At 41.5% G+C, this 27,511-nt stretch overlaps 1 protein-coding gene across 1 annotated transcript in view; it reads left to right on the forward strand.

Moving 5' to 3' along the window:
* Nucleotides 1–27,511, forward strand: part of LOC147692319 (solute carrier family 22 member 6-B-like) — a 509,964-nt gene that overhangs the window by 430,773 nt on the left and 51,680 nt on the right. Inside the window, exon 9 of the mRNA XM_086938568.1 lies at nt 10,726–10,929. Coding sequence (XP_086794694.1) covers nt 10,726–10,929 — 204 coding nt within the window. The remainder of the gene's footprint in view (nt 1–10,725; nt 10,930–27,511) is intronic.

Raw genomic sequence — 27,511 nt, forward strand, 5'->3', positions numbered from 1 at the left:
ATGAAGCTTCTGGCCACTAGCCAAATGACTCTGAACCACTCCAATTTCCGTTCGCGAGGAAGGTCCCAGGACCCCTTTTGGAATCACTCATGCTGGTCATCACTGTGATCTCGGACTTCTTCAGGTAAGTTCCAAAATAAGAAGTCAAAGCATTCTTTGACTACTCTGTGCCCTCCCATTCTTAAGATGAGGTATGGGAATGACTGTAGAAGTTGAGGCCGTACTTGCAGGCTGTCCCTGTGCAGTCTGTGCCTGAGCCTGGGTCATCTTCGTACTTCCTCGAGGCCGGACCCCTCTGACGCACCTTTGGGCCCCATGGGTTTGGGAGAGACTCTGATTGGTGTTGCGCCAGCATGTTTGCCCTCGGTTCCAGTCGGGCCCTCAGGATCCATTAATGGATCGGGATTGGCCCCAGTCATGACTTCATGAATTACCCTGAGGACCATTCCAGTGGCACCGTTCCCAGCAATGCCCATCAGCAGCATTGGAAACATTGTGATTCTTGATTCCAATACAGAGCCTGACGGGAATTGCCAGACGTCCATTCTGGTACCAACCAGGCCCACACAGTCTGATTTGGAGATGGAGTCCTATTCTCCTAAAGGGCCTATAAGGAACACAAATGGAGAGGATCTGAGGATTGTTATGTTATTCTGACCCCCAACAAGAGTCAATGTCCGACGACAATTGGCATGAGAACCTGGCTGATGCCAGTGGTCTGGACACTTTATCAGACACTGGCCTCCTCTCTCCTTCAACAGCGGCTATGGAGGAAGGGCCTCCTTTGCGATGCTGGGCCAGAGGGTGGCTGAGTTCATGGACCAGATGCTGACCATGGTAGAGGTCAAGACCAACATCTTGATAAAGGTGGTCCAACCTAGGGTGTCCCCCTCAGAACCCTACTCCCCTCTAATCAAGCCTTGAGTGATGTCCTGCTCAGTGCCTGGGCCAGGCTCTGAACTCCTGTACATAGGACCATTGACCACCGCCATTGCCCTGTTCCTGGTGACCCAGCATTCTTGACCCACCATTCAACTCCTGAGAGCCTTGTGGTCCAGGCTGCCACCTCCAAAATTCATCCTGGTGTGTTCCTTACCACACCACTGATACGGAATCCAAGAGACTGGATAACTTTGGAAAGAGAATTGTATCATCTTCCAGCCATGCACTACCACACTGCATGCTTTTTGGGTCGCTATTCCCCTAGCATATGGAATACAGTTGTGCAAGTGCTGCTGTGGTCTCGGAGGAGGCCCAAGCTATACTCACCCAAGTGATTGCTGATGGGAGGGTTGCAGCAAAATTCACAATCAGATGTGAATTGGATATGACTGGCCCACTGGACAGAGCCATTGCTTCCACAGTGGTGCTTCGACATCACGCCTAGCTTAAGACTACTGACTTTTGGGGGATGTCCAGACATCCAGTAAGGACATGCCCTTCAATAGCACTTGCCTTTTTGGTGACAAGGAGGATTTACTGCTTGAATGTTTCAAGTGTTGTTGGGCTACCACTAGGTCATTTGGGCTCACCATTGCCCAGTGACAGCCACGTTCCACCTTCTGCTCCAGACGGGGCTACAGTATGGGCTATCAGCCACATCCTTCTCCCATTAGCCACCACAGGCAGCAGCTAGTTCAGTCCTTTTGCGGCTGCAGACACAACTCTGATAACCTTTGTGCGAACCAAGGCCAGAGGTATCTATTCAGATCCCCCCCCCCATAACAGCCACAGCCCCTAAGTCCCTTTTACATGCCCTCACTTCATCATGGACACCTGGTTTGTGGCAGGTTTCAGCACCACCTGTTTCAATGGTGGAAGATAACATTGGACAAATGGGCGCTTTAGGTTGTCAAGTGGAATTAAGCCCTATTTTTCCCAGAGAAAATCACTTATTGCTCTTTGGACATGAAATGCTAGCTTTTCTAGCCAAAGGGGCAATCAAGAGGGTTATGGGTTAATGGTAATCAAAAGTAGGTTGTAGTTGCTATTTCTGCTACTTTCTGGTGCTGAACAAGGGCAGAGGCCTCCATACTATACTAGACTATGCCCTCTCAGTTACTTTCTGAAAAGGAAAAATTCAAGACACTCCCTCTGGTTCAGGTTCTGTCTGCCCTTGACCCTGGAGACTGCATGGTTTAGTTGAACTTGTAGGACGCCTACTTGCATATTCCCATCCTGAAGGCCCAAAGGCAATACCTGCTGTTCATTGTGGGCCTGACCATCATCTGCTTGCTATGCTCCCCTTTGGCCTTACCAGTGCCCCTCGGGTGTTGTCCAAGGTGATGACGGTGGTTGCAACACATCTGTGGAGGTTGGAGTTTCAGTCTTTCCTTACCGCGACCACTGACTGTGGAAGACTGGCTCGCCCCAAGCAGTTGTACCACCTCCAGACTATGGCTGACCTACTCCATTCACTAAGGTTCACTATAACCATGCCAAGTCACAACTGATTTCCTGTCATATGCTCCCTTTCATCAGAGCTGTTGTGGATACAGAGCAGTTTCAGGCCTATCCTCCAGGAACGGCGAATCCTGGATGTTTGACTGTGATTCTGATGCTTCAGCCTTTATCTTGGATTTTGGTGCGACTGACTATAAGGCTGCTAGGTTTTTATGGCCTCCTTCATCCCGCTGGTAAAACCTGCCCATTGCCATATGCAGGCTCTGCTGTGGGATCTGAAGTCCCAGTGTATGCAGCATCAGGTAATTCTCTCCGACCTGGTATAGTTATAGATGGGAACCGGAAAAGATCTGCAGTAGTGGCTGATGAACCAAGATTGGGTCTGTCGCATAGCCCTCTCCTTTCGCCACGGAGAACTCACAGTAGTGACAGAGCCATCACATCTGGGTTGGGACGGCCATCTGGGAGAGGTGGAGATCAGAGATCTCTGGTGTAACTCAGCTCCACATAAACCTGTTGAAACTGACACTGATTTGCCAGGGATTGAAAGGCTTTCTTCCTTCCATAAAGGGCTTCCATAAAGGGAAGGCTGTTTCAGGTGTTCACTGACAACACCCCTCCCATGTGATATTGCAACAAGCAGAGTGGAGTGAGGTTGTAGACCTTGTGTGAAGAGGCCCTGCATCTCTGGACATGGATGGAACGTCAGAACATTTCCTTTCTGGCTCAACATCTGGTGGACTATCTGAACATGAGTGCAGACAAACTGAGCCATCAATGCCTCTCAGATCACAAATGGCATTTCCATGCAGAGGTTGTACAACGTTTCTTCAGAGATTGGGCTGTGCCTTGGTTAGATCTATTCACCACCTCCCAAATGCTCAATGTCAGCCATTCTGTGCACTGGAGTTTCCAAGGTGGCTCTCGCTTAGAAATGCATTTCGTCTTGCTTGGAACTCAGGACTTCTGTATGCCTTTCTACTGATATTATTGTTGTACAAAGTTCAAAAGAAAATCAGGTCTACCGGGCCCAAATTATCTTGGTGGCCACAGATTGGGCATTGAGAGTCAGGTGTCCTGATCTCCTGAAGCAAACAAAAGGTAATGGGAGGCTGCGAACTATATAGGAACTGCACACGTCCTGTGACCGCAAGTGTTCGGTGACGGAGTTGGTCAGACGGTGGCGGTCGCTCTCTCTGGACCACTTCGGTTACAGAGTTGGTCAGGGTGTCGCCTTCAGTCTTGGTTGAGGGGACCTTCTGGTTGTTGGCTGCAGGTTTGATTTAAGAGTTTGTTGAGGGTCAGAGGTCACTGGAATCCCTAGGAGGACCTCCTTAGGGTGTTGGTTCACTCGGGCTAGGGGTGCCAGGAGCAGGGTGGTAGAGGCTCACTGAGTCGGCCGGAGTCAGAGTTGGTTGGTTTTGAGCAAGTACGGTGCTGACGAGAGACAAAGTACTTTTTTGTGGCAATGGCATGGCAGGTTCTCTGATGTTTTCAAGGACTGATGGCTGCAGGACACACCAAGGTTCTGTTGTAGGAGTCTGAGGTTGGGACAGGCCAAGAGGACTAGGGTCAAGTCAGTTGGTGTCCTCCTCTTCTTCTCTCCGCACGGCTGTTCGGTCCTTATTCTTCTTGCTTCTTCTTTTCGGCTCTGGTCTGAGGAGGCAAGGTTCAGGATTGCTCCTAAATACAGCATTTAGGGGTGTTACAGGTATGTACAGGTCAGGACCAATAGGTCCCTTCCATGGAGTGAGTACACCTCCTATTATGCCACCCTCCAGTGAGGCAAAAGAAGGGAGTTTACCTATGCCTCTAGTATTAATTCAAACAATTAATGCCTGAATAAGGATGAACCAAAATGTATTAGTTTATCCTGACACTTGATTTATGTCATTTTTCTTTTCAATTAATTATAGAACTTGTTTTATGTCTAGACAGAGAAAGACCATCATCAACTTCACATATTGCCATACAATTTACAAAATGGTGAACCACAAATCATAAACATATACAGTGAAAAAAACATGAAAATGGACAAATGTATTTAAATACAAAACAAATGTGCTCACAACTTCCAAGAACAGATCGGTATACAGTTACCAAAAAGCAATGAAAAAGAACTACAATTGTCAAATCAATTCCTGAGGGGTGAAAGGAGCTTTTTTTGTTACCACTCCTACCCCTGTTGAAGTGTCACTATACTCTTATTTTAGTCAGGGGGTAAATGCCATGTAACAAACAGATGTCGTTGGCATTAATCTCTTTAACGAATAAATGCCGACACGTTTCTAGTCCCACTGTCTGAATCACAGGACTCTCATCAGGGCAGGATGAGTCAAATCCGTGGGAACTGTTTGTAAGAAAGAAAAGGGGGAAGATTTTTTAGAAATCGATCCTCAATCCATTAAAAAAACCTTAAAATGAATTGCATCAAAAGATGCGGCATACTTTTTTTAACCAAGGATGCGCTAGCCTTTAAAATCTCGTCAGTGCCGTGGACGTCACACTGCAATAGAGTAAAATCCGAATCAGGGAAAAATGATTCCCAGTGTGGGCAGCATCGTGCTTGTGTGGATGAGAGGGGGGCACAACGTTTGTTTTACCTTAAGTCGACTTGCTCTGGTGGCGTGTTTACAGCCGTCTGGATATGCTCCTAGTGCCAGATTTAGTTTACATTTCTGAAAGAATACAAGGCGACACGTAAGTGTGTTGTGCAGGAGGAAGTCTCTTTAAACCCATTTAGAAGGAGAAGAGAGGCGCGGAACTTCGTCAGGAAAACTTCAAGGGGGCAGAAATGAATGCCACTGTTGATTCAAGACGGTCGTGTCCTGTGAAAGATAGAGGACAAGTCACTTTACTGGTCCGTCATAGAAAAATAAGAAAAACCGCCATGGCAGCTTCAGAGTCTCACCGTATAGATGTGCAAGTCGACTTAAGGTAATACAAACGTTGTGCCCCCTCTCATTCACACAAGCACGATGCTGCCCACACTGGGATTAATTTTTCCCTGATTCGGATTTTACTCTGTTGCAGTGTGACATCCATGGCACTGACGAGATTTTAAAGGCCAGCGCATCCTTGGTTAAAAAAGGTATGCCGCATCTTTTGATGCAATTCATTTTAAGGTTTTTTGAATGGATTGAGGATCGATTTCTAAAAAAATCTTCCCCCCTTTTCTTTTTTACAAACAGTTCCCACAGATTCGACTCATCCTGCCCTGATGAGAGTCCTGTGATTCAGACAGTGGGACTCGAAACACGTCGGCATTTATTCGTTAAAGAGATTAATGCCAAAGACATCTGTTTGTTATATGGCATTTACCCCCTGACTAAAATAAGAGTATAGTGACACCTCAACAGGGGTAGGGGTGGTAACAAAAAAAGCTCCTTTCACCTCTCAGAAATTGATTTGACAATTGTAGTTCTTTTTCATTGCTTTTTGGTAACTGTATACTGATTTGTTCTTGGAAGTTGTGAGCACATTTGGTGTGTATTTAAATATATTTGTCCATTTTCATGTTTTTTTCACTGTAAATGTTTATGATTTGTGGTTCACCATTTTGTAAATTGTATGGCAATATGTGAAGTTGATGATGGTCTTTCTCTGTCTAGACATAAAACAAGTTCTATAATTAATTGAAAAGAAAAATGACATAAATCAAGTGTCAGGATAAACAAAAAAATTTTGGTTCATCCTTATTCAGGCATTATTTGTTTGAATTAATACTAGAGGCATAGGTAAACTCCCTTCTTTTGCAGTATTTGGTGGCCCAACCTACCCTCTTTCCCATTGGGCCCAACCCCCTTTTTTCTTAAACCCTCCAGTGAGGGGCATGAGCCTCACTCTGGTTGGCTTGGTCCCCCCATCTGCAAGAAGGTGGGGACCGAGAGTTGTGCTTCACCATGCCTCCCACACCTGAGGGGTGGGGTTGTCAAAGGTGGGCACACCTCTCTTCCTAACTTGATTTTCCCGCCAATTCTCCTGCCCTAAGTGGGGGTCAGAACCAGTGGGGGCTAGTTGCTAGGAACAGCAAATAGTTAGGATAGCCTTTGAAGCTTCCCCTTTGTGGAACCTGCCTATCCTGGGGAGGAGGCTTGGCACCTCGTACCAGGATGTGCTTTGTGTCAGAACCCTGAGAACAGCAGGCTCTCGCCTCAGGGGTCCAGAAACATGTCAGATGGTGGCAGCTAGCATGGAGCCACTCAGCTGAGACACTGGAGTTAGGTTGTTTTTCAGGGGGAATCGCTAAGATGCCCTCTGAGCGCATTTTTTCATTAAATCCCACACTGGCATCTGTTTGGGTTTAAAGTGCTGAGAAGTTTGATACCAAACTTCTTGATTTTCAGAAAAGCCATTATGGTGCTGTGGTGTTCGTAATGACAAACTTCTATACCATATACTCTTTATGGCATTACGGCACTTATAATGTCCAAGAATTTACTTAAAGGTACTTCCAAAGGAGGCAACATTCATGCCCCTGCTGCTGCACGGCCATTACCATGGGGAAACTAATCCCAGCATAAATCGTTTTTTCACTATTTTCAAAAATCCATATTCATCCTTAGTAAACCAGTGTAGTATTCCAGGTCATCATAGATTATGAATTCACTCCGGAGACAGCCAGATGGTGCTAGAATGTTTATTCTGCATTTTCAAGTATCATATGTCGCCAAACGTGCTTACACAATGATATGTGCTTTAACATTCCTTTGAGTCAACACAGTGAAAGCCCAATGCATTTCGAACTCTTCTAAGTTCTTCCTCAGGGGCACTGTAATTAATCAAAAAAAACTCCATAAACAATCTGAGCAAAGCCCTGGTTGTAATGGTAAGAACCAAACCTCTTCATAAAAACGAGTTAACCATAACCTCACCCACCCTCTCTTCCCCGAAGTCCATATGTGATTAAACAAAATAATCTGCAATCCCCCCTGCAACTAGTACTCTGGGAACTTAAAAACCACACCTTCTCGCACTGTGCATGCTGTTCGCTCGCCCACTGGTCGCTTAAAAGAAAACACGTCATATCTATCAAATGCTCTCCCCTACTCCCCATGTTGTTTAAACATTTAGCAAAATACGTTGTAATGCCCTTTACCTTGTTGTCCCACTCAGTAACTTCAGATATGCATGTCCTCTTGCGTGCGTAGAAAGAGTATTTCAACCCACCGCCCCTTAAGCTTTTCTTTAAATCCGGCGCGCACATGTGTGTTATATAATCCTTAATTGGCTACAAACCCTGTGACCTCTTGTGTGCGTAGTGCTCAGTGAAATAAAAAACTAACACTCCCATAACCCACTTCAGCCTTCACAGAACCCAGTAAACTAAACTGAAAAATAATTCCATCCCCAAGTCAATTAAGGATTACTGAGTGGGACAACAAGGTAAAGGGCATTACAACGTATTTTGCTAAATGTTTAAACAACATGGGGAGTAGGGGAGAGCATTTGATAGATATGACGTGTTTTCTTTTAAGCGACCAGTGGGCGAGCGAACAGCATGCACAGTGCGAGAAGGTGTGGTTTTTAAGTTCCCAGAGTACTAGTTGCAGGGGGGATTGCAGATTATTTTGTTTAATCACATATGGACTTCGGGGAAGAGAGGGTGGGTGAGGTTATGGTTAACTCGTTTTTATGAAGAGGTTTGGTTCTTAACATTACAACCAGGGCTTTGCTCAGATTGTTTATGGAGTTTTTTTTGATTAATTACAGTTCCCCTGAGGAAGAACTTAGAAGAGTTCGAAATGCATTGGGCTTTCACTGTGTTGACTCAAAGGAATGTTAAAGCACATATCATTGTGTAAGCACGTTTGGCGACATATGATACTTGAAAATGCAGAATAAACATTCTAGCACCATCTGGCTGTCTCCGGAGTGAATACATAATCTATGATGACCTGGAATACTACACTGGTTTACTAAGGATGAATATGGATTTTTAAAAATAGTGAAAAAACGATTTATGCTGGGATTAGTTTCCCCATGGTAATGGCCGTGCAGCAGCAGGGGCATGAATGTTGCCTCCTTTGGAAGTACCTTTATTGAAATAAGCCGTGACTACGGGACGGACACGGAGCTGTTATGCACGCCAGGAAAAATAAAGAAAGACAAGATTTGATTAAACAGAGAAGGGAAGGTGTGCACTCACAAAAATAACTCTTTTGCTTTGCAAAAATTTACTTAGACACTCTAGGGTACAGGGTTCAGGCACCTGTATCCTCACCACTGGCATAGTGCACCCATCTTGAGGGGTGGCTTACCTATGCCAGAGTAGTGGATTTTAGGTATGGCACCCAGGAATGGGTGCCATATCGACTCTTTTTTGGTTTGCACCAAACCACACAATCTGTAAAGGTGTGTGTAAAGATGTGGGCCCCTTAGGGGCCTTCTCTGGTCACAGTGACCTTGGTACCTAGGGTACCTTTAACAAGGAGCTTACATGTGGCAGAGAATTGCCAATTAGGTTTTGCAACAGTACAGTTTTAGGGAAAGAACACAGGCCATGGGTACCTGGTTGGCAGGAACCCAGGGCACCCTCGGTCAAAGGACATCAACAGTAGGCAGAAAATGGGGGCAACCTTGCAAAAAGAGGGCACTTTCCTTCACCAGTCTGATGTATGGGGAATATTCTATGGTAAGGAATCTGTAGCTAGATAGAATCTCTACCAAATAAGGCATTACCAACGGTAAGTAACTTGTTCTTTCGTACCCAAGTGGGTTTTTAGAACAGTAGTCACATCCAACATGCCCATTGACATGATTGTTTCTGAGAAGCAATCAACATTAGGCAAAAAATGGGGGCAACCTTGCAAAAAGAGGGCACTTTCCTTCACCAGTCTGATGTATGGGGAATATTCTATGGTAAGGAATCTGTAGCTAGATAGAGTCTCTACCAAATAAGGCATTACCAACGGTAAGTAACTTGTTCTTTCGTACCCCAGGTGGGTTTTTAGAACAGTGGTCGCATCCAACATGCCCACTGACATGATTGTTTCTGAGAAGCAATCAACATTAGGCAAAAAATGGGGGCAACCTTGCAAAAAGAGGGCACTTTCCTTCACCAGTCTGATGTATGGGGAATATTCTGTTGTAAGGAATCTGTAGCTAGTTAGAGTCTCTACCAAATAAGGCATTACCAACAGTAAGTAACTTGTTCTTTCGTACCCCAAGTGGGTTTTTAGAACAGTAGTCACATCCAACAATGCACATTGATATGATTGTTTCTCAGAAGCTCTTCAGTCCAGAAGCAGTAAAATGATTCTCAAATAACACTTCCTGGGTCAAGAATGAGATGTGCCCCCAGAGGTACCGCTGTCCAAAAGCACTTGTCTTTGCAGACAAAAAAACATAGGAGGGTAGTGCGTGCCATGAGCCGCCACCTAAAAGAGATGTAGGTTGGAGTGGTAGGTGGTTCTTGGGAAGTATGGAGACAACTTTAGAATTGAGAAACTACTGGGACTCATGATCTAGGCATTTGAAAGGTAGATGGGCTAATATTAATTGGATGCTAGTCTAGATTGGTAATAAGTAAATTCCAAAGGGCACTGTGCTGAAAGCTCACACTGTGGACATTGGAAAATGTTCCATGCATAAGGATTAGGGAGGTAAATAATGAGAAGCTGAAAACTGGGGGTTGTAGCCTGGGAGCAAGTGGCATTGGCTACAGCCTGTGGCAGGCTTGCAATGGGGTAACCTGAATTTTAGGAAATTTGCTAAATTATGTTTTTATTTTAAAACTGAAACAACAATGATGTTGCAGGCCAGAATGTGAATGCATTTTCTGGACTGTGATTAGGTACCAGGTTGAATATACTAGTAGTTATGGAAGACCAACATTCAGGACAATTTAGTTAAAGAGGCTTTTGCGAGCGAAAATTCGGGTTACCAAAGGGATTAGCAGGCAAGTATATATTTGTCATGTTTGGATACTAGTGTAGGAATAGCAAACATATTCAGAGTAACACGTGCGGTTAAGTGGGAGAGGCATGCAAATAAGAGATACACAAAATCTATATTCTTCTAAGATGTTGTTAGCACATATTTTAATTTGCATGACCATTAATTATGTCACTCTTAGCATTGGATTGTAGTCTGTTTCCTAGCACTGCCAATTGAAGACGATAACAGAACGGAGGAACTTGATTGTAAAGTTTTTTTGGCCAAATTTGAAAATAATTTGGCTTAAAGGGATTACCAGAATTTGTATTTGGATCTTCTGGTTGAACAGTCAGCACATTGCGTCCTAGAGAACATCTGTCCCCATATCATCACATTTAAAGTCTGAATGTAGCAAAGTTTTTTTTTTCTGTCTCCGCTTTGCAGGCAAACAGGAATGGGCTTTACCCAGATGATGTTCAGGTTTGGCGCCATGGTGTCTCCCTTAGTCATGATGACTAGTGAGTATGTTTCGTACCTGCCGATGATCATATTTGGAGTGATAGGCTTGATAGCTGGAGCATCTGTCCTTCTGCTGCCGGAAACCCGCAATCTGCCTTTAACTGATACTGTAGAGCAGGTCCATAGCAGGTGAGTACTTTTTTCTCTTTCTCATCTTTCACTACTTCTATATATTGTCGACTTCTACTTCCTCCACTGTCTCTATTTTAATTATTCATAATGTCACACTTCCCCACTTTTTTTCTCTGCTTTTTTCATTCTTTCCATTGCTTAATTATTTTCTAAGATCTCCCCTTTCTCTATTTTTTACTTTTACCTCCCTTTTTCTTATGATGGCCCATTCCTTCACCCGTGGAAAGCTTGCTGTCAGGCAGACACCAGCTTTGACTGCGCTGAAGAAATCTGAGTAGCTTGCAGAGCACTCCCTAGAGGACCTGGAGCTGGAACAACGAGCAGTGTCTTGGGATCCATCTTTTATACAGCAAAATCAGACAGGAGATGTGTATTCTTTGTCTGCATCCCCAGAACTGGCTTGTGGTAGTTCTCTTTTCAAGTGCCCATTCCAGGCTGTTTTGCAAACACTGCTTGTGTAGAGTAATACTTCTAGTAAAGGGGTAGTCTCCAGCCTGGATCACTCACAACGGGGGGTGCACGGAATGTGCCTAAATTGCTTTCGTGTAATTAGACGAGATATGGGACACATGCAAAATTAATACATAAATACATGAAATGTGAATTAGTCCTTTTGCAGTAATTTTTAGCATGAAATGCTTGTGATGTTTATACTAGAAGCTGGAGGAGCACCTAGAATCAGAATTTTACATAACCCGGCATTTACACTCCAGTGACACAGATAAAAAGATCTGGTCACCGCTATTGATTCACAAAACATGGTACACTGTCATTACTGCTCTATTTGCTAACCCATGTCATTGACAGTAGTCATCTGCCTATGAATGTGGACATGCTTGGTATGCCACTCCAGGTCACACGAGAGGTCCAGGGTCCTACTCATGTCAAGAAACAGGCTTAGGCGTCTGCACACAATTTAGAAAAGCATGGCACCAGGGTCAAACTCGAAAACCTGGTCACCTGCTACACGCAGCTGGGCAATCAGGGCAGGGGGATATGACTGTGAAACACAAGAGAGTAATTATTAAATGCATATCACCCTGAAAAGCTGTCAGGCCACCCGGTCAATAAAACATGAAGAGTCAATGAAGAAATGGTTTAACTTTGAGCTTTTGCACAACAGAAAAAAAAGACACTGACAAAGCCTCCGAAGATTGGAAGCAAAAACTGACTTATTTACTGGCCAGCTCTGCCACTTACTCGTCGACCAAGGTGCCCTCCTCTACTTAGGGGGGAAAGTAGCATGCAGTTCTGTAGTTTGTAGGAACCACAGGCTGTAGGGTAACTTAAAACAGCATGAGCCTCCTGCCGGCTTGAGGAGAGAGGAAGGAGATTGTGGGGTTTTCAGACTGAGCTCCAATGGAAGGAGGATTGTTGCGTCACTGCCTTTGAAATTACGGAAGCTGCCTGTTCTTTCGAGAAGCCCTTCATTTGATTGAGGTGAGTCAAAACCAATTACTCCTTTCCAGCAACCAAAGAAGCTGTAATGATTGATTGAGATAGATCCGTCTTCCTTTAAAGTACCTTTGCTCATCACCATTCAACCCTTCAGTTGAATCATAATACATGGAAGATTGGGCCCTCTCAAAGGAAATGAAATTGTTCACATATTTAAAAATCAAGGAGCCTAACAAGTGGGCCCAGAATATCCAGGAAGGGGTTCTGAGCATAATTACAGTGTATACTTGAGACCCTATCTGGGGTTTCTACTGGGCCGAAGAAGGAGGGATTCCAGGTTAGGGTCTACATCTGGGGTGCCCCATATTTTCTGTCAGTAGTGGATCTTGTTCAGCATTATGGCGTGACCTTATCCAAGAGATAGGTGAACCAGTAGCAGATAAACTGAGCCACATCTTGGTGATAACTCTCTGGATTTAAGGTGTCTTGTCTCAGATGGGGTTAAGAGTTCAATCAATCAATCAATCAATCAATCAATCAATCAATCAATCAATCATTACCATTTATAGAGCACGCTACTCACCCGTGAGGGTCTCAAGGTGCTAGGAGGGGGGACTGCTACTGCTCGAAGAGCCAGGTCTTGAGGTGCTTCCTGAAGCTGAGATGGTCCTGGGTCAGTCGTAGGTAAGTGGGGAGGGAGTTCCAGGACTTCGTTGCCAGGTAGGAGAATGATCTTACCCCGGTGGTGGTTCTGCAAATCATCGGGACGATGGCGAGGACGAGGCTGGTGGAGCGAAGCTGGCGGGTGGAGGTGTAGAACTAGGGTCGGGCAGCCGTTGAGGTATTCGGGGCCCATGTTGTGGAGCACTTTGTGTGCGTGGGTGAGCAGTCTGAACGTGGTACTTTTGTTGACGGGGAGTCAGTGGAGGTTCCTCAGGTGGTTGGATATGTGGTGAGATATGTTGAGGATGAGTCGTGCGGAGGCATTCTGTATGCGCTGGAGGAGATTCTAAAGTTTGGCGGTGGATTGTGAGTATAGGGCGTTCCCGTAGTCCAGCTGGCTGGTGACGAGGGCCTGGGTAACTGTTTTTCTGGTTTCTGTGGGGATCCATCGAAAGATCTTTCGAAGCATGCGCAGGGTGTTGAAGCATGAGGATGAGACAGCGTTGACTTGCTTGGTCATTGTGAGGGAGGAGTCCAGGATGAATCCCAGGTTGCGTGCGTGGTCCGTGGGTGTCGGTGCGGTGCCCAGCGCCGAGGGCCACCAGGAGTCGTCCCAGGCAGATGGGGATTGTCTGAGGATGAGGATCTCCATCTTGTCCGAGTTGAGCTTAAGAGGGCTGTGCTTCATTCATTCTTCTACCTCTTTCATACCTTCCTGAAGGTTGGTTTTGGTGATGGCTGGGTCCTTGGTGAGGGAGAGTATCAGGTGGGTGTCGTCGGCGTAGGAGATGATGTTGATGTTGTGTTTTCGTGCGATGGTGGTGAGGGGGCTCATGTAGATATTGAAGAGAGTTGGACTGAGTGAGGATCCTTGAGGCATGCCGCAGATGAGCTCGGTGGCCGCGGAGCGGAAGGGGGGGAGGCGGACTCTCTGGGTTCTGCCGGAGAGGAACGAAGTCACCCATTCCAGTGCCTTACCTCGGATTCCAGTGTTGTAGAGGCGGTGTATTAGGGTGCGGTGGCAGACGGTGTCAAAGGCTGCTGAGAGGTCTAGGAGGATGAGGGCGGCTGTTTCTTCGTTGTCCATCGGGGTTCTGATGTCGTCAGTGGCTGCGATGAGGGCGGTCTGGGTGCTGTGGTTGGCTCGAAATCCGGACTGGGAAGGGAGCGAGTTGTTTGCCTTGAGGAAAGCAGTCAACTGTTTGTTGATGGTCTTCTCGATGACTTTAGCCGGGAAGGGGAAAAGAGAGATGGGGCGGAAGTTCTTGAGGTCCGCTGTGGGTTTCTTCAGGAGGGTGTTGATCTCTGCGTGTTTCCAGCTCTCAGGGAAGGTTGCTGACTTGAAGGAGCTGTTTATGACGTTCCACAGGTGGAGTGCGATGATGGTGTCAGCTTTTTTGAAGATGTGATGGGGGCATGGGTCGGAGGGGGAGCCGGAGTGGATGGTGTTCATGACGTGGAGGGTGTCTTGACTGCTGATGGTGGTCCAAGAGCTAATGGTGGTGGTGGTGGGGGTCGCTGGTTTGGTGTCCGGAGGTGGAGTTTGGGGTCCGAAGCTGTCGTATATATCTGCAATCTTGCGGCGGCAGAACGTGGCGAGGGAGTTGCAGAGGTCTTGCGAAGGGGTGATGTCGTTGTTGCTGGCGTTGGGGTTGGAGAGCTCTTTGACGATGCTGAAGAGTTCCCTGCTGTTATGGGTGTTGTTGCCCAGTCGCTCTTTGAACGATGTGCTCTTATTGGCCCAGATCTGCTGAATGTATTCGCGGGTGGCGTTTTTGAGGGCTGTCATGTTTTCTGTTGTCCGTTTGTGGCGCCAGGTCTTTTCAAGTGTTCGGCAGGATCTCTTTGCGGTTTTGAGGGCGCCTGTGAACCATGAGGGTTTTCTGGGGCGGTCTTGCCATGGGCGTTCTTCCGTGGGGCGAGGTTGTTGGCGCAGTTGGTGATCCACTGTGCGAGGTTGTGGGCTGCGTCGTTGGTGTCGGGTATGCTTGTGTCGGCTGGTGGGTTCTGGCTCAGTGATGTGGTAAGCTTGTCTGTGGTGATTTTGCTCCAGCATCTGCGGGGATCTCACGCGTGAGGCGCTGAGATGTAATCTTCTTGAAAGTGAAGTGTATGCAGCTGTGGTCGGTCCAGTGTAGTCCGGTGGAGTGGATGAAGGTGACGTGGTTACTGGCGGGATGTGCAGTCTCAATATCGAGTTTTTAATCTCGACTGGATATAATATCGACTCCAGAATATCAAGATAACAGTAATATTGAGGTAAGTAATATCGAGGTAAGTTTTATCGATTTTTAAGTTGTAAATAAAATATCGAAGTTAAAAATATCGAGTAGTTTATATCGATTGTTTAAAATATCATTTCTTAGTGTTAGTGAAAAACATCGATAGTCAAAATATAGAGTGTCAGAATATGGAATGTCAAAATATAGAGTGTCAGAATATGGAATGTCAAAATATAGATTGTTAGAATATCGATTTGTTAAATATAGACTGTTAATAATGTAGAAATATTAATGTTTTTGCATAAAATACATTTAAAACGTGTTCATTAATGTAAAAAAGTATCTATATTTTTTATTTAAATATAAAAAAATAATTTAAAAAAAAGTATAATAAATTTTAGGAGCGGGTTGTGGGTTTTTAGGGGAATAGAGTGGGAAGTGTTTTAAAATATATATTATCATTTTGAAAATAATTTAAAAAAAATATATGTAAAAAATAAAGAAAAACATTAAAATGTTGCCAATTTGTACATTTTTAGGGGCGGGTTGTGGGTTTTTAGGGAAATAGGGTGGGAAGTGTTTTCAAAAATATATATTTTAAATTTGAAATAATTTGAACATTTAAAATTTGTGTAAAATTGTTTTAAAATTTAACATTTCAACAAAATTGTTATTTTTTAGGGGTGGGTTGTGAGTTTTTAGGGGAATAGGGTGGGAAGTGTTTTAAAATATGTATAATTAACTTTAGAACAAAATTTAAAAAAATTAGAATTGTGTAAAATGTATTTAAAAGAAAATGTTTAAATTTTTTTTAAAAAAATGACGGACGGGTTGCGCATTTATAAAATAAATAACATTTAAATTAGAAACTATTTAAAAAATGTTCTAATTTTTAATAATTTATTTTAAATTTTTTTTTTTTTAAATAATTAGTTTTTTTATGTGTGGGTTGTGGGTTTTTAGTGGAATATGGTGGGAAGTGTTTTAAAATATTTAATGTAAATTCAGAAATAAAGTTCAAAATGTTTTTAGAATTTGTTATTAATAAAAAAAATTGAGAAATTTAACAAAAATTATTTCAAAAAAATTTACATTTAGGAAACAAATATAAAAATTCATTTTACTATCTAAATTTGGAATTTGTTGTTTAAATATTGTTTACAATTTCTATAAATTAAATATCATTAATAATTTTGGGAAAAAATAAATTAACAATGTTCTATTTTATTAAATCGATGTGTGAATAAGAACAACACATTATTGTTAAATTATTTAAAATAGATTTACAATAATATTTATATTCAAGGAAGGAAGAGTGAAAAAAAATGTCATAAAACAAAAAAATATTCGTAAAAGTGAAGTAAGTTTGATATAAAATTTAAATTAATATTAGAGAGGTATGTCAAATGTATTAATGTTAATTAGTATAACATATGGGACTAATGTTAAGCACCATACTAGAGTTTATAATTGGTGGAGTTGGAATAGTAATTTATATGGGTTTTGTGTCCAGCATCTTCCCTGAGTTTATATTTGGTGGAGTGGGAATAGCAAATTATATGGGTTTAAAATCCAGCACCTTCCCTGTATACATACTTAGTGGAGTTAGAATAGTAATTCATATGGGTTTACTGTCCCACACTTTCCCTGAGTTTATACTTAGGTAAGTGGTAATAGTAAATTAAATGGGTTTAATGTCCAGCACCTTCCCTGAGTCTATACTTGGTGGAGTTGGAATAGTAATTTATATGGGTTTTGTGTCCAGCATGTTCCCTGAGATTATGTTTGGTGGAGTGGTAATAGTAAATTATATGGGTTTAATATCCAGCACCTTCTCTGAGTTTATACTTAGTGGAGTGGGAATAGTAAATTAAATGGGTTTAATGTCCAGCACCTTCCCTGAGTTTATACTTGGTGGAGTGGGAATAGTAAATTAAATGGGTTTAATGTCCAGCACCTTCCCTGAGTGTATACTTGGTGGAGTGGTAATAGTAAATTATATGGGTTTAATGTCCAGCACCTTCCCTGAATACATACTTAGTGGAGTTAGAATAGTAATTCATATGGGTTTACTGTCCAGCACCTTCCCTGAGTTTATACTTGGTGGAGTTGGAATAGTAATTTCAATGGGTTTTGTGTCCAGCAGCTTGCCTGAGTTTACACTCGGTGGAGTGGTAATAGTAAATTATATGGGTTTAATGTCCAGCATCTTCCCTGAGTTTATACTTGGTGGAGTGGGAACAGTAATTTATATGGGTTTTGTGTCCAGCACCTTCCCTGAGTTTATACTTGGTGGAGTTGGAATAGTAAATTAAATGGGTTTAATGTCCAGCACCTTCCCTGAGTTTATACTTGGTGGAGTGGAAATAGTAAATTATATGGTTTTAAAGTCCAGCACCTTCCCTGTATACATACTTAGTGGAGTTAGAATAGTAATTCATATGGGTTTACTGTCCCGCACCTTCCCTGAGTTTATACTTAGGTAAGTGGTAATAGTAAATTAAATGGGTTTAATGTCCAGCACCTTCCCTGAGTTTATACTTGGTGGAGTTGGAATAGTAATTTATATGGGTTTTGTGTCCAGCATGTTCCCTGAGATTATGTTTGGTGGAGTGGTAATAGTAAATTATATTGGTTTGTTGTCCAGCGCCTTCCCTGAATTCATACTTAGTGGAGTTAGAATAGTAATTCAAATGGGTTTACTGTCCAGCACCTTCCCTGAGTTTATACTTGTTGGAGTTGGAATAGTAATTTATATGGGTTTTGTGTCCAGGAGCTTCCCTGAGTTTATACTCGGTGGAGTGGTAATAGTAAATGATATGAGTTTAATGTCCAGCACCTTCCCTGAGTTTATACTTGGTAGAGTTAGAATAGTAATTCACATGGGTTTACTGTCCAGCACCTTCCCTGAGTTTATACTTGGTGGAGTTGGAATAGTAATTTATATGGGTTTTGTGTCCAGCAGATTGCCTAATTTTATACTAGGTGGAGTGGTAATAGTAAATTATATGGGTTTAATGTCCAGGACCTTCCCTGAGTTTATACTTGGTGGAGTGGGAATAGTAATTTGTATGGGTTTTGTGTCCAGCACCTTCCCTGATTTTATACTTGGTGGAGTTGGAATAGTAAATTGAATGGATTTAATGTCCAGCACCTTACCTGAGTTTATACTTGGTGGAGTGGAAATAGTAAATTATATGGTTTTGAAGTCCAGCACCTTCCCTGTATACATACTTAGTGGAGTTAGAATAGTAATTCATATGGGTTTACTGTCCCGCACCTTCCCTGAGTTTATACTTAGGTAAGTGGTAATAGTAAATTAAATGGGTTTAATGTCCAGCACCTTCCCTGAGTCTATACTTGGTGGAGTTGGAATAGTAATTTATATGGGTTTTGTGTCCAGCATGTTCCCTGAGATTATGTTTGGTGGAGTGGTAATAGTAAATTATATGGGTTTAATATCCAGCACCTTCTCTGAGTTTATACTTAGTGGAGTGGGAATAGTAAATTAAATGGGTTTAATGTCCAGCACCTTCCCTGAGTTTATACTTGGTGGAGTGGGAATAGTAAATTAAATGGGTTTAATGTCCAGCACCTTCCCTGAGTGTATACTTGGTGGAGTGGAAATAGTAAAATATATGGTTTTAAAGTCCAGCACCTTCCCTGTACACATACTTAGTGGAGTTAGAATAGTAATTCATATGGGTTTACTGTCCCGCAACTTCCCTGAGTTTATACTTAGGTAAGTGGTAATAGTAAATTAAATGGGTTTAATGTCCAACACCTTCCCTGAGTTTATACTTGGTGGAGTGGGAATAGTAATTTTTAAAATATAATAACTACAGTAGTAAGTTTAAATATTGTTAGACTACTAATACATTTAAAAATATATCACAATATTTAATACATTTAAAAATTTGTTAATAAATAATAAAAATAATTGTTTTATTATATTTTAAAGAAATATTTAATAAAGTACATACACACATGGTTAATGAGATAAATATAAATAGTTTATTAGAGTTGTAAAGAAATGGAAAGTAGAGTAAAAAACATTTATTAGAAGTATCATTTTATAAGTAAATTATCTTTATTCAAAAATACATATAGAAAATATATATTTGCTGGAGAAAAAAATGAAAAATGTAATTCAAATAATTGTTATGTTTATTCTCATATGTGTACAATCTATTTTTACATCATAAACATAATTAAAAAGTTTACATATTTGAAAAAAATAATTCTTGTATATCAAACGCAAAATAGAAATAGTTTAAGAATATACACAATGAAAATAATTTTAATATTTGTTGTACATACTATTTTTTGTCATTTAAAGTAGAGAACATTGATAGATACATTTGTAAAAAATAAATAAAATAGTAACATTTTTGTTGTTTACAAAATGGAAATAGGTTAACCTAGAAATTAATAAAATTAATATTGAAAATATTAATATTATAAATTTTTACAGAGGTAAATAATCAAAATCATATTTAAATACATATGTCACTTTATTAATAACATGTACATATTGTAAAAAATATTGTTTAACAAACTTAATTGTAGAAGTAATTTCAACATTTAAATTAATTACAAACTGTACATATAAATCATATTTTCTTTTCATTAGTTAGTGAAATAACTGTAAATAATTTTTTTTAGCTAATAACATTTTATCATTAATAAAAACATTTTTTATGAACATTAACATATAGGGCTCGATTCCGATCCGGCAAAAAAATCCACCGTACGATTCGTATTCGTAGCCCTTTCCGTACGAATCCTACCCGTCCGTCCGAGTCGCGTAGTACGATCCGCATTCCGTGAATCCGTCCGAATCGTCGCGATCCGTACGTATTGCAAGGCTGAGACTGTGAACCGTACGACTCGTACACACGCCGTACGACCCGACGAGTACAATCCGGACCGGGGAATCAGGACGCGATACGTATGGTCCACGTCAGGTAAGGGCGATTCGTACGGAAAAGCGCACAATTACATACACCCCATACAGCGCATACCCCCCCATGATTGCAGGGGTATGGCACGTACCCCTGAGATCATGGGGTGTACGAGCCGTACCCCCATTGTACGATCGGTGTACGAGCCGTACCCCATGTACGATCGGTGTACGAGCCGTACCCCCATCGTACATGGGGTACGGCTCGTACACCGATCGTACACCGATCGTACAATGGGGGTACGGCTCGTACACCGATCGTACATGGGGTACGGCTCGTACACCGATCGTACACCGATAGTACAATGGGGGTACGACTCGTACACCGATCGTACAATGGGCGTACGGCTCGTACACCCTATGATCGCAGGGGTACGGTGCATACCCCTGCGATCATGGGGGGTACGCACCGTACCCGGGGGGCCGTTCCGTACATGTTTCGGCACGAACTCTGCTTTTACGGCTGTTTTCAGCTCCCGTAGAAAAAGGGTCGTACGGTGCGTACCCGACACGTATCGTACTTGCTGGGTCGTAAAAACCAGCCGCGAACCGTACAGATATCGCGTACAGCAGGTTCCGAGGGAGAATCGTACGGAGAGTAGAGTCGTACGGTGTCTTGTACGACTCGTACGGAGTACGGCTCCTGGTACGATTCGTACTTCGTCGTACGTACGGGGGACGTTGCAGGGTACGATTCGTACGGGAAAAACGCTCCGAACGGCTATTCGGAGCGGTTTTTCCCGAATCGGAATCGACCCCATAATGTAACACTTCTTTTTACATTTTTAAGTGTTGAGAAATAGAAAACAAATAGCCTTTTCTAATATACAGGGACTATTTTATAACCGCGTAGTGTCATTTTGTGTCATTTGGCTCCGGAAGAGCTCGCGGTTGGATGCTGCATCGCGTCTGAGAGGGTAAGTTTGATTTTAAATTATTTTAATAGTTAATAAAGTTATTTTGAGTGTATGTGTGGTGTATTTAGGTTTAGTTAGATTATATTATCGATCGTATGCTGTGTTTTAGGTGTTAGGTAGAGTGTCCGATATTTTGTTTTTCACGCGTTTGAGGCCCAGGTGTGTGAGGTGTTGAAATATGTTATTACATGCATATGTTTAGAGTACTAAAATGTATTTAGATATGTGTATGGGTGTATTTGTGTGGGTGGGTATGTTTTTTTCTATTTTTCAGGTTGTCGAAGCCCTTTATGTTGTTGGAGGAAGCACCGTTTTTTTTAAAAGTAGGCTGATGCGTATTATATACTCATGTTTTTACACACTTACTTTTTTTTCGGGTTTTCCTGGAGCGTTTCTTTTTTAAATACCTATTTTCGGGTTTTGAAGGGTATATCGAGTGGATTACTTTGGAGAGGACTCGACATGGATTTGCTTGTATTTTTTCATTTTTTGGGGGGGTTTCCTTGGATTGTATGGACATTTTTAACACTTTGGTATGGATTTGTCATCATTGGATTACTTTGAAAGCAGCAACAGAAACTGTAAGTATTTTAAAAATATTTGTTGGTGGGAAAGTTGTTTTTATTTGTTATATTTCTAATTTATATGTAACAGTTTGAAAAAAAAATGATCATAATACATTTAATATATGTTATTTAAAATGTATTTGATAATTTAATTAAAAATTGTTAGATATAAAAAAAGAAGGAACAGTTATATTTAGAAATGTTAATTGTTTGATGTTAATTTATGATATATTTTAGAGAATCGTTTTAGCTATCATTGAGAGATATTCTAGTCCTCTAGTAGTTGGGTAGAGGGTAACTTGGCTTTGGAGTGTGTTATATATTTTTTTTGTTTGCTTAGTTAGTTTAGGTCCAATAAGGGTTACTTATTGCTCCATTCTGAGCTCTTGGTAACTCTGCTCTTTTTGTAGGGATTGTAGTAATTTGTGAAGGGTAGGTGTCCCTCTGCCTGTGGTTGCTTGAAAGGCATTATGCCATCCTTCAACTGCATTGTTTGTTTTGGCTTCCTTATTTAGGGTGCTAAGGTAAACATTCCACCAGGGAATTTGATATTTTGGCTGCCTTCTACATCCAGATCGGTGTAGCCTTCCTACCCATGTATCTTCAAAGTACTCAAGCATAGGGCTTAGTCTTTCTTCCTTTCTTTTGTAATAGGGGCTGTCTATGAGAATATTATAGTGTTCTGCAACCTCTATCACAGGAACATAGGCCAGGGAAATTAGTTTTTTAATTTGGTAAGCAAAGGTGCTGTCTGGCGTATTGGACACTTAGGGGCCGATTCCGATTCGGGAAAAACCGCTCCGAATAGCCGTTCGGAGCGTTTTTCCCGTACGAATCGTACCCTGCAAAGTCCCCCGTATGCACAACGAAGTACGATTCGTACCAGGAGCCGTACTCCGTACAAGTCGTACAGAGACCGTACAACTCTAATCTCCGTACGATTCTCCCTCGGAACCCGCTGTACGCGACATCTGTACGGTTCACAGCTGGTTTTTACGACCCAGCAAGTACGATACGTGTCGGGTACGCACCGTACAACCTTTTTTCTACGGGAGCTAAAAACAGCCGTACAAGCAGAGTTCGCTCCAAAACCGGTACGGCCCCCCCCCCGGGTACGGTGCGTACACCCCATGATCGCAGGGGTACGCACCATACCCCTGCGATCATGGGGTGTGTGGACATACTGTGTGTAAGTGTTTGCATGCTTTTCCGTACGACTCGCCCTTACCTGACGTGGACTGTACAAATCGCGTCTTCATACCCCGGTCCGGATCGTACTCGCCGGGTCGTACGGCATGTGTACGAGTCGTACAGCATGTGTACGAGTCGTACGGTTCACGGTTTCAGCCTTGCAATACGTACCAATCGCGACGATACGGACGAATTCACGGATTACGGGTCATACTACGCGACTCGGACGGACGGGTATGATTCGTACGGAGAGGGCTCCGGATACAAATCGTACGGACGGATTTTTTCCCGAATCGGAATCGACCCCTTAATGTAGATTTTTGGAGATGACGCAATATACATTGATTAAAATGATAATAGCAACCTTGTATTGCTGTGTGAGGGTATGTTTTCAGGATACTGTTTATCATTGCTTTTTCGAAATCAATGATAATTCTTTCAGGAAAATAGTCATTAGTTTGCTGTTTGACTTGGGTTAGGACTTCTTGGTAGGTAGATTGCTGTTTGTTTGGTAGAAGGGCATATAGGAATGGAATATTAGCATTTTGATAATGACCATGGATGGTATATAATTGGTAAAAAGGTTTAGGGCATACTGCAAAAGTACTGTCCACCATCCAAGTTCTGCCTTGGTGTAGTTTAGTCATGTTGTCTATAGTAGCAAATATTATTACTCTTTTATCTTTAGATTTGTTGTCATATAGGATAAATGGCTCATTACTGTGAGTTACACAGAGTTCAAAGGAAATTTGTACTTGTTCAAAAGTTGTAGGTGTGAGAGGAGTAGCTGATGTAGCTCTTTTTTGTCTAGCTATTGTTCTTTTTAGTGAATCTATAGATGGTAGTTGGCTAGAGGCATGTTGGGGGAGAACACCTAAATGCTGTTTTAGAATAGCAGTTGTTGTTCGATCAGTACTAGTACTAGCTTTTTTAAGGGAATCAAGCATTTCTCTAATCTCAATTTCTGTTACATTGGGTGGGTGGTTATGTTCCTTGGTATAAGTCACAGTAGTTTCCTCAGTTATAGCTCTACCATAACATTTTGAAGAATAGTATTTAGTGCACTTCCAAAAAACGTTCATATCTTTCTGTTTCTATTGAGTATAAACATATCCCATGTAACAAAGAAGCATTTTCCCTTTCTGAGCAGTCACAAATTTTGCTCCTTCAGTCATGCTTTGTTTTTCAAGCTAGAAGACATTGAATATTACAATATTAGGAAAGTATTTAAATTATGCATGTTGTATTAAAAAAGTCACTATTTTGCATATTCATTATTTACCAGTTTCTTTCTTTGTTGAATTGAGGTCTTTATTTTCTTTTAAGTTTTCTTTTCTGTGTATTTCTTCAGTACCTGTGGAGATGGATAAAATGTGTTAGCATATTTTAAAAATAATTTTATTCTTTTGTTGTGCCCTGCTAGCTAGTTTTTACTCTTTTCTTACATTTATTAGGGTTTTCAGTCATGTTCTAAATTATATTCTTAGTTTTTTCTTTGAAGTGCAGATGTTGTGCAGGTCTTCTTTGTTTTATTTCTCTCTGTAGGCAATGGAGTAAAAACAAAAGAGTTGTTTTAGTTATTTGTTTTCTAATACAGGTTAGAAGTTTTAGATTTACGTTTTTAAATATATTAAGGTCGTAGTACTTACTTTAGATAGGTGTAGCTGGTTTTCTGATGAAGTTAATCAATTTTCTCTCAGCAAACCGGCAGTTTTCCCCTCCTTTTCATTGGTGGTTTGCAGTGTAATTTTAGCTGGTTTGATTATTCTTTTTATAGCGTTAGTTAAATTGTTTCTGTAAGTTTATTGGTGTTTTAAATTGATAGCTTTTTCTTATTTGTTAATTGGAATTGTTTTAATTGTTTTGTCAGTTGGTTTTCTACATGCCTTACGCCAATTACTTTTTTTTAAGGGGGAAAGTCTTTTTTTCTGTTTTAAAGTGAAAGAATCTTTGAAATGTGTGTTGAGAAATGTTTTATTATTGTCAATGTTGTTTATGTGATTTAAATTATGTGTTTGATGCAAATGTTTATTTAGAAATTGTTGCAATATTTATTGTATGCTGTATTAATTATTTAAATTGTTTTATGTTTATTTCTGATCTGTATAACATGTTTTATTTATTAGAAACTGAATTCAGCCTGTATTTTTTAAAGTCGATTTTATTTAATTTCCGATATTTTTGTATTCTATATCGCCTTTGGCACGCCCGCTGGAGCGGGTACAGAAGAGAAAAAGGGGCGGGCCGCCGGGGAGCAGCGGCGGGAAGCGGGGAGCGGGGGGGCACAGAGCGAGAGAAATACAGTCACGGGGAGTGCACTAAGACCTCGGAAGGTCGATTTAGTGGCAATCTATCAGTGATGACAATCAGCAGTGCCAGTAGCAAGTCCTCAACAGAAGAAGTTACATCCTCTGCATACTCGCTGGAAAAATTAGGGGCCTGAAGTACAAAAATATTTTGCAGTCACAAGTCTGCTATTCGGAAATCCCCTACTTTGTGACTACAAAATATCAAGTTGCAATCGGAAGGCGGACGGACATAGAAAAGGGGCGCACCCTTCCTGAGTTGAAAGTAAATGTAATGATTATGTGCAACTGCAAATAAAGTTTGAATGTATTATTAGAATGTTGAACTCTCAAAGCAAGCAGTCACCATTCACAAAGTGGAAGCTGTTTATGATGACCAATTTACACTTTGTCAATGCGAGCTGCAGGCTTTAGAGCAAGCAGAGCAGTGGCAGTCTGTAAGACTGTCAGTTCCCTCCCATGAGATACAAAACAGTGCAAACTTTAAAAATAATTGCCCGTCGCCCTTTATGGGACAAGAGCTGCTTTAAAAAACAGGCTGCCATTTTTTCTCTAAGAAAGTTGCAATGGAGGTGATGGAGTAGGAATTATTGAGCCTCAAGCGTCAGGTGTAATCATTATACACACCAAAAAAATGGAGCGTGGTCCTCCTCACCAAAGGGACAGAACACAATAATGACACTAAGTCAAAGTAACTTCCCTTTGAGATTCACTTAGTAGCATACCAGTATATTCAAGTCTCACTCACTCTTGTTAAGAGTGAGTGAGACTTGTGTATACTGGTATGCCACTAAGAGAATCCCAAAGGGAAGTTACTTTATCTTAGTATCATTATACACACACCAGTATTGGTCATATGGACCTTTTGTTGTAGTTCACAGGGAGAGAAAGTAAGGAGCTAGCATTTACATTAATTTCCATAAACAGTGAGGACCAACAGGGTCCCACAGGAAACGACAGAGAGTTGAAGTGAGATTACAATGGATTTATTAACATATTAATTAAAATAAAATCATTAGTTCATTAAGCATGGCTTAAAGACATGAAGCCTTTGCACTCAGGCAGTGGAGACCAACAGAGGTAAAATGGGTTTCCCAGTTCGAAGTCTGCAAGTATCTTTCTAGTACACTTGAGTGTAAATGATACAATAAGGGCCCTAACTAATCTAAGTAACACACACTATTATATTTCAACAAAATCACAAATTGCAACATTTCAGTTCAGTCCCATTTTTAGGACCCAATCAGTCTTCCCGAAATGCTGGGTGCAGGTAAACTCCCTTCTTTCCCAGGAAAGAGATGTTACACTGAACAGGTTGTTGGGTACAGTCAGGTCTTTTCATGAGCCACTCTCCCATCCTGCTATCGTCCCCTTCCGATGAGAAGCTCACTATCAGTTGTCTAATACATAACAAATGCCTATTTACTAGCTGGTAAAAGGCTTCTGTAAACATACAGCATCTGCAGCAGGCAGAGAACATAATATTAACATATTATTAATCAACAACAGAAGAGTGATCAATACCATACACCTCAAGAGAATTCTCAAGGGAAAGGGAAAATTGAACCTGGTGAAAAGGATAACACAAAAGTTAATTCTTTAAAACATATTCCCTTTCTGTTGCCTTATGAAATACATGTGTTCTCTTTTCCTCCAAAGCTTGTTTGAATTTCTTTTCTACTGTATTTATAGAACATGTCATTGTGTTCATATGCCTTAATAGTGTCCGTTCCAGAAGCTGCAGTGCTTAATTTGTAAAAAAAATGAGTGCCAGGGTTTTTATCAGTAGGCCACTGCAGCTTGCTCCACGCATTGCCCCTGACAGTGCTGCCAAAGACAGTACAAACCTAACCAATAAACATCACACTGCTACAAGTAAGAAACTTCAGACTATTCCAGGCTCTCAAAGCTATAAGAATGGCTTGGGCGGCAGGTAATATTCATTTTTAAAATAGATTGAATTAATAATTGACTGATGTTCTTATTATCTCAGACAGCGCCACCTTGTGGCACACTGTAACAAGATCCAGTGTTGATAATTAAGTGCCGGTGCCCAGCACCGGAAACCACCTGCTCAAATTAAGCACTGCTAGTGGGGAACCTAATGAAATACCAAGCATTTTTTAATTATTTAGCTTTTGGGTGAGAATTCATGTTGAAAAAAGTACCAATTTGATTCTACCTATAAATTAAACTAAGCAATGTACTACAGGTGATTGCAAATGAAAGTGTAATGTTATGATAGTTACTTCCTCAGCCACTGAAGCAGGTAAGTGTGCATAAACATAGTCATCCTTAGCATCTAGGAATGTGTATACTTGCAGTAATCAGGAATAAATGTTTGTAATGACAC

This window comes from Lissotriton vulgaris, chromosome 9 (assembly GCF_964263255.1).
Source record: "Lissotriton vulgaris chromosome 9, aLisVul1.2, whole genome shotgun sequence".
Taxonomy (NCBI): domain Eukaryota; kingdom Metazoa; phylum Chordata; class Amphibia; order Caudata; family Salamandridae; genus Lissotriton; species Lissotriton vulgaris.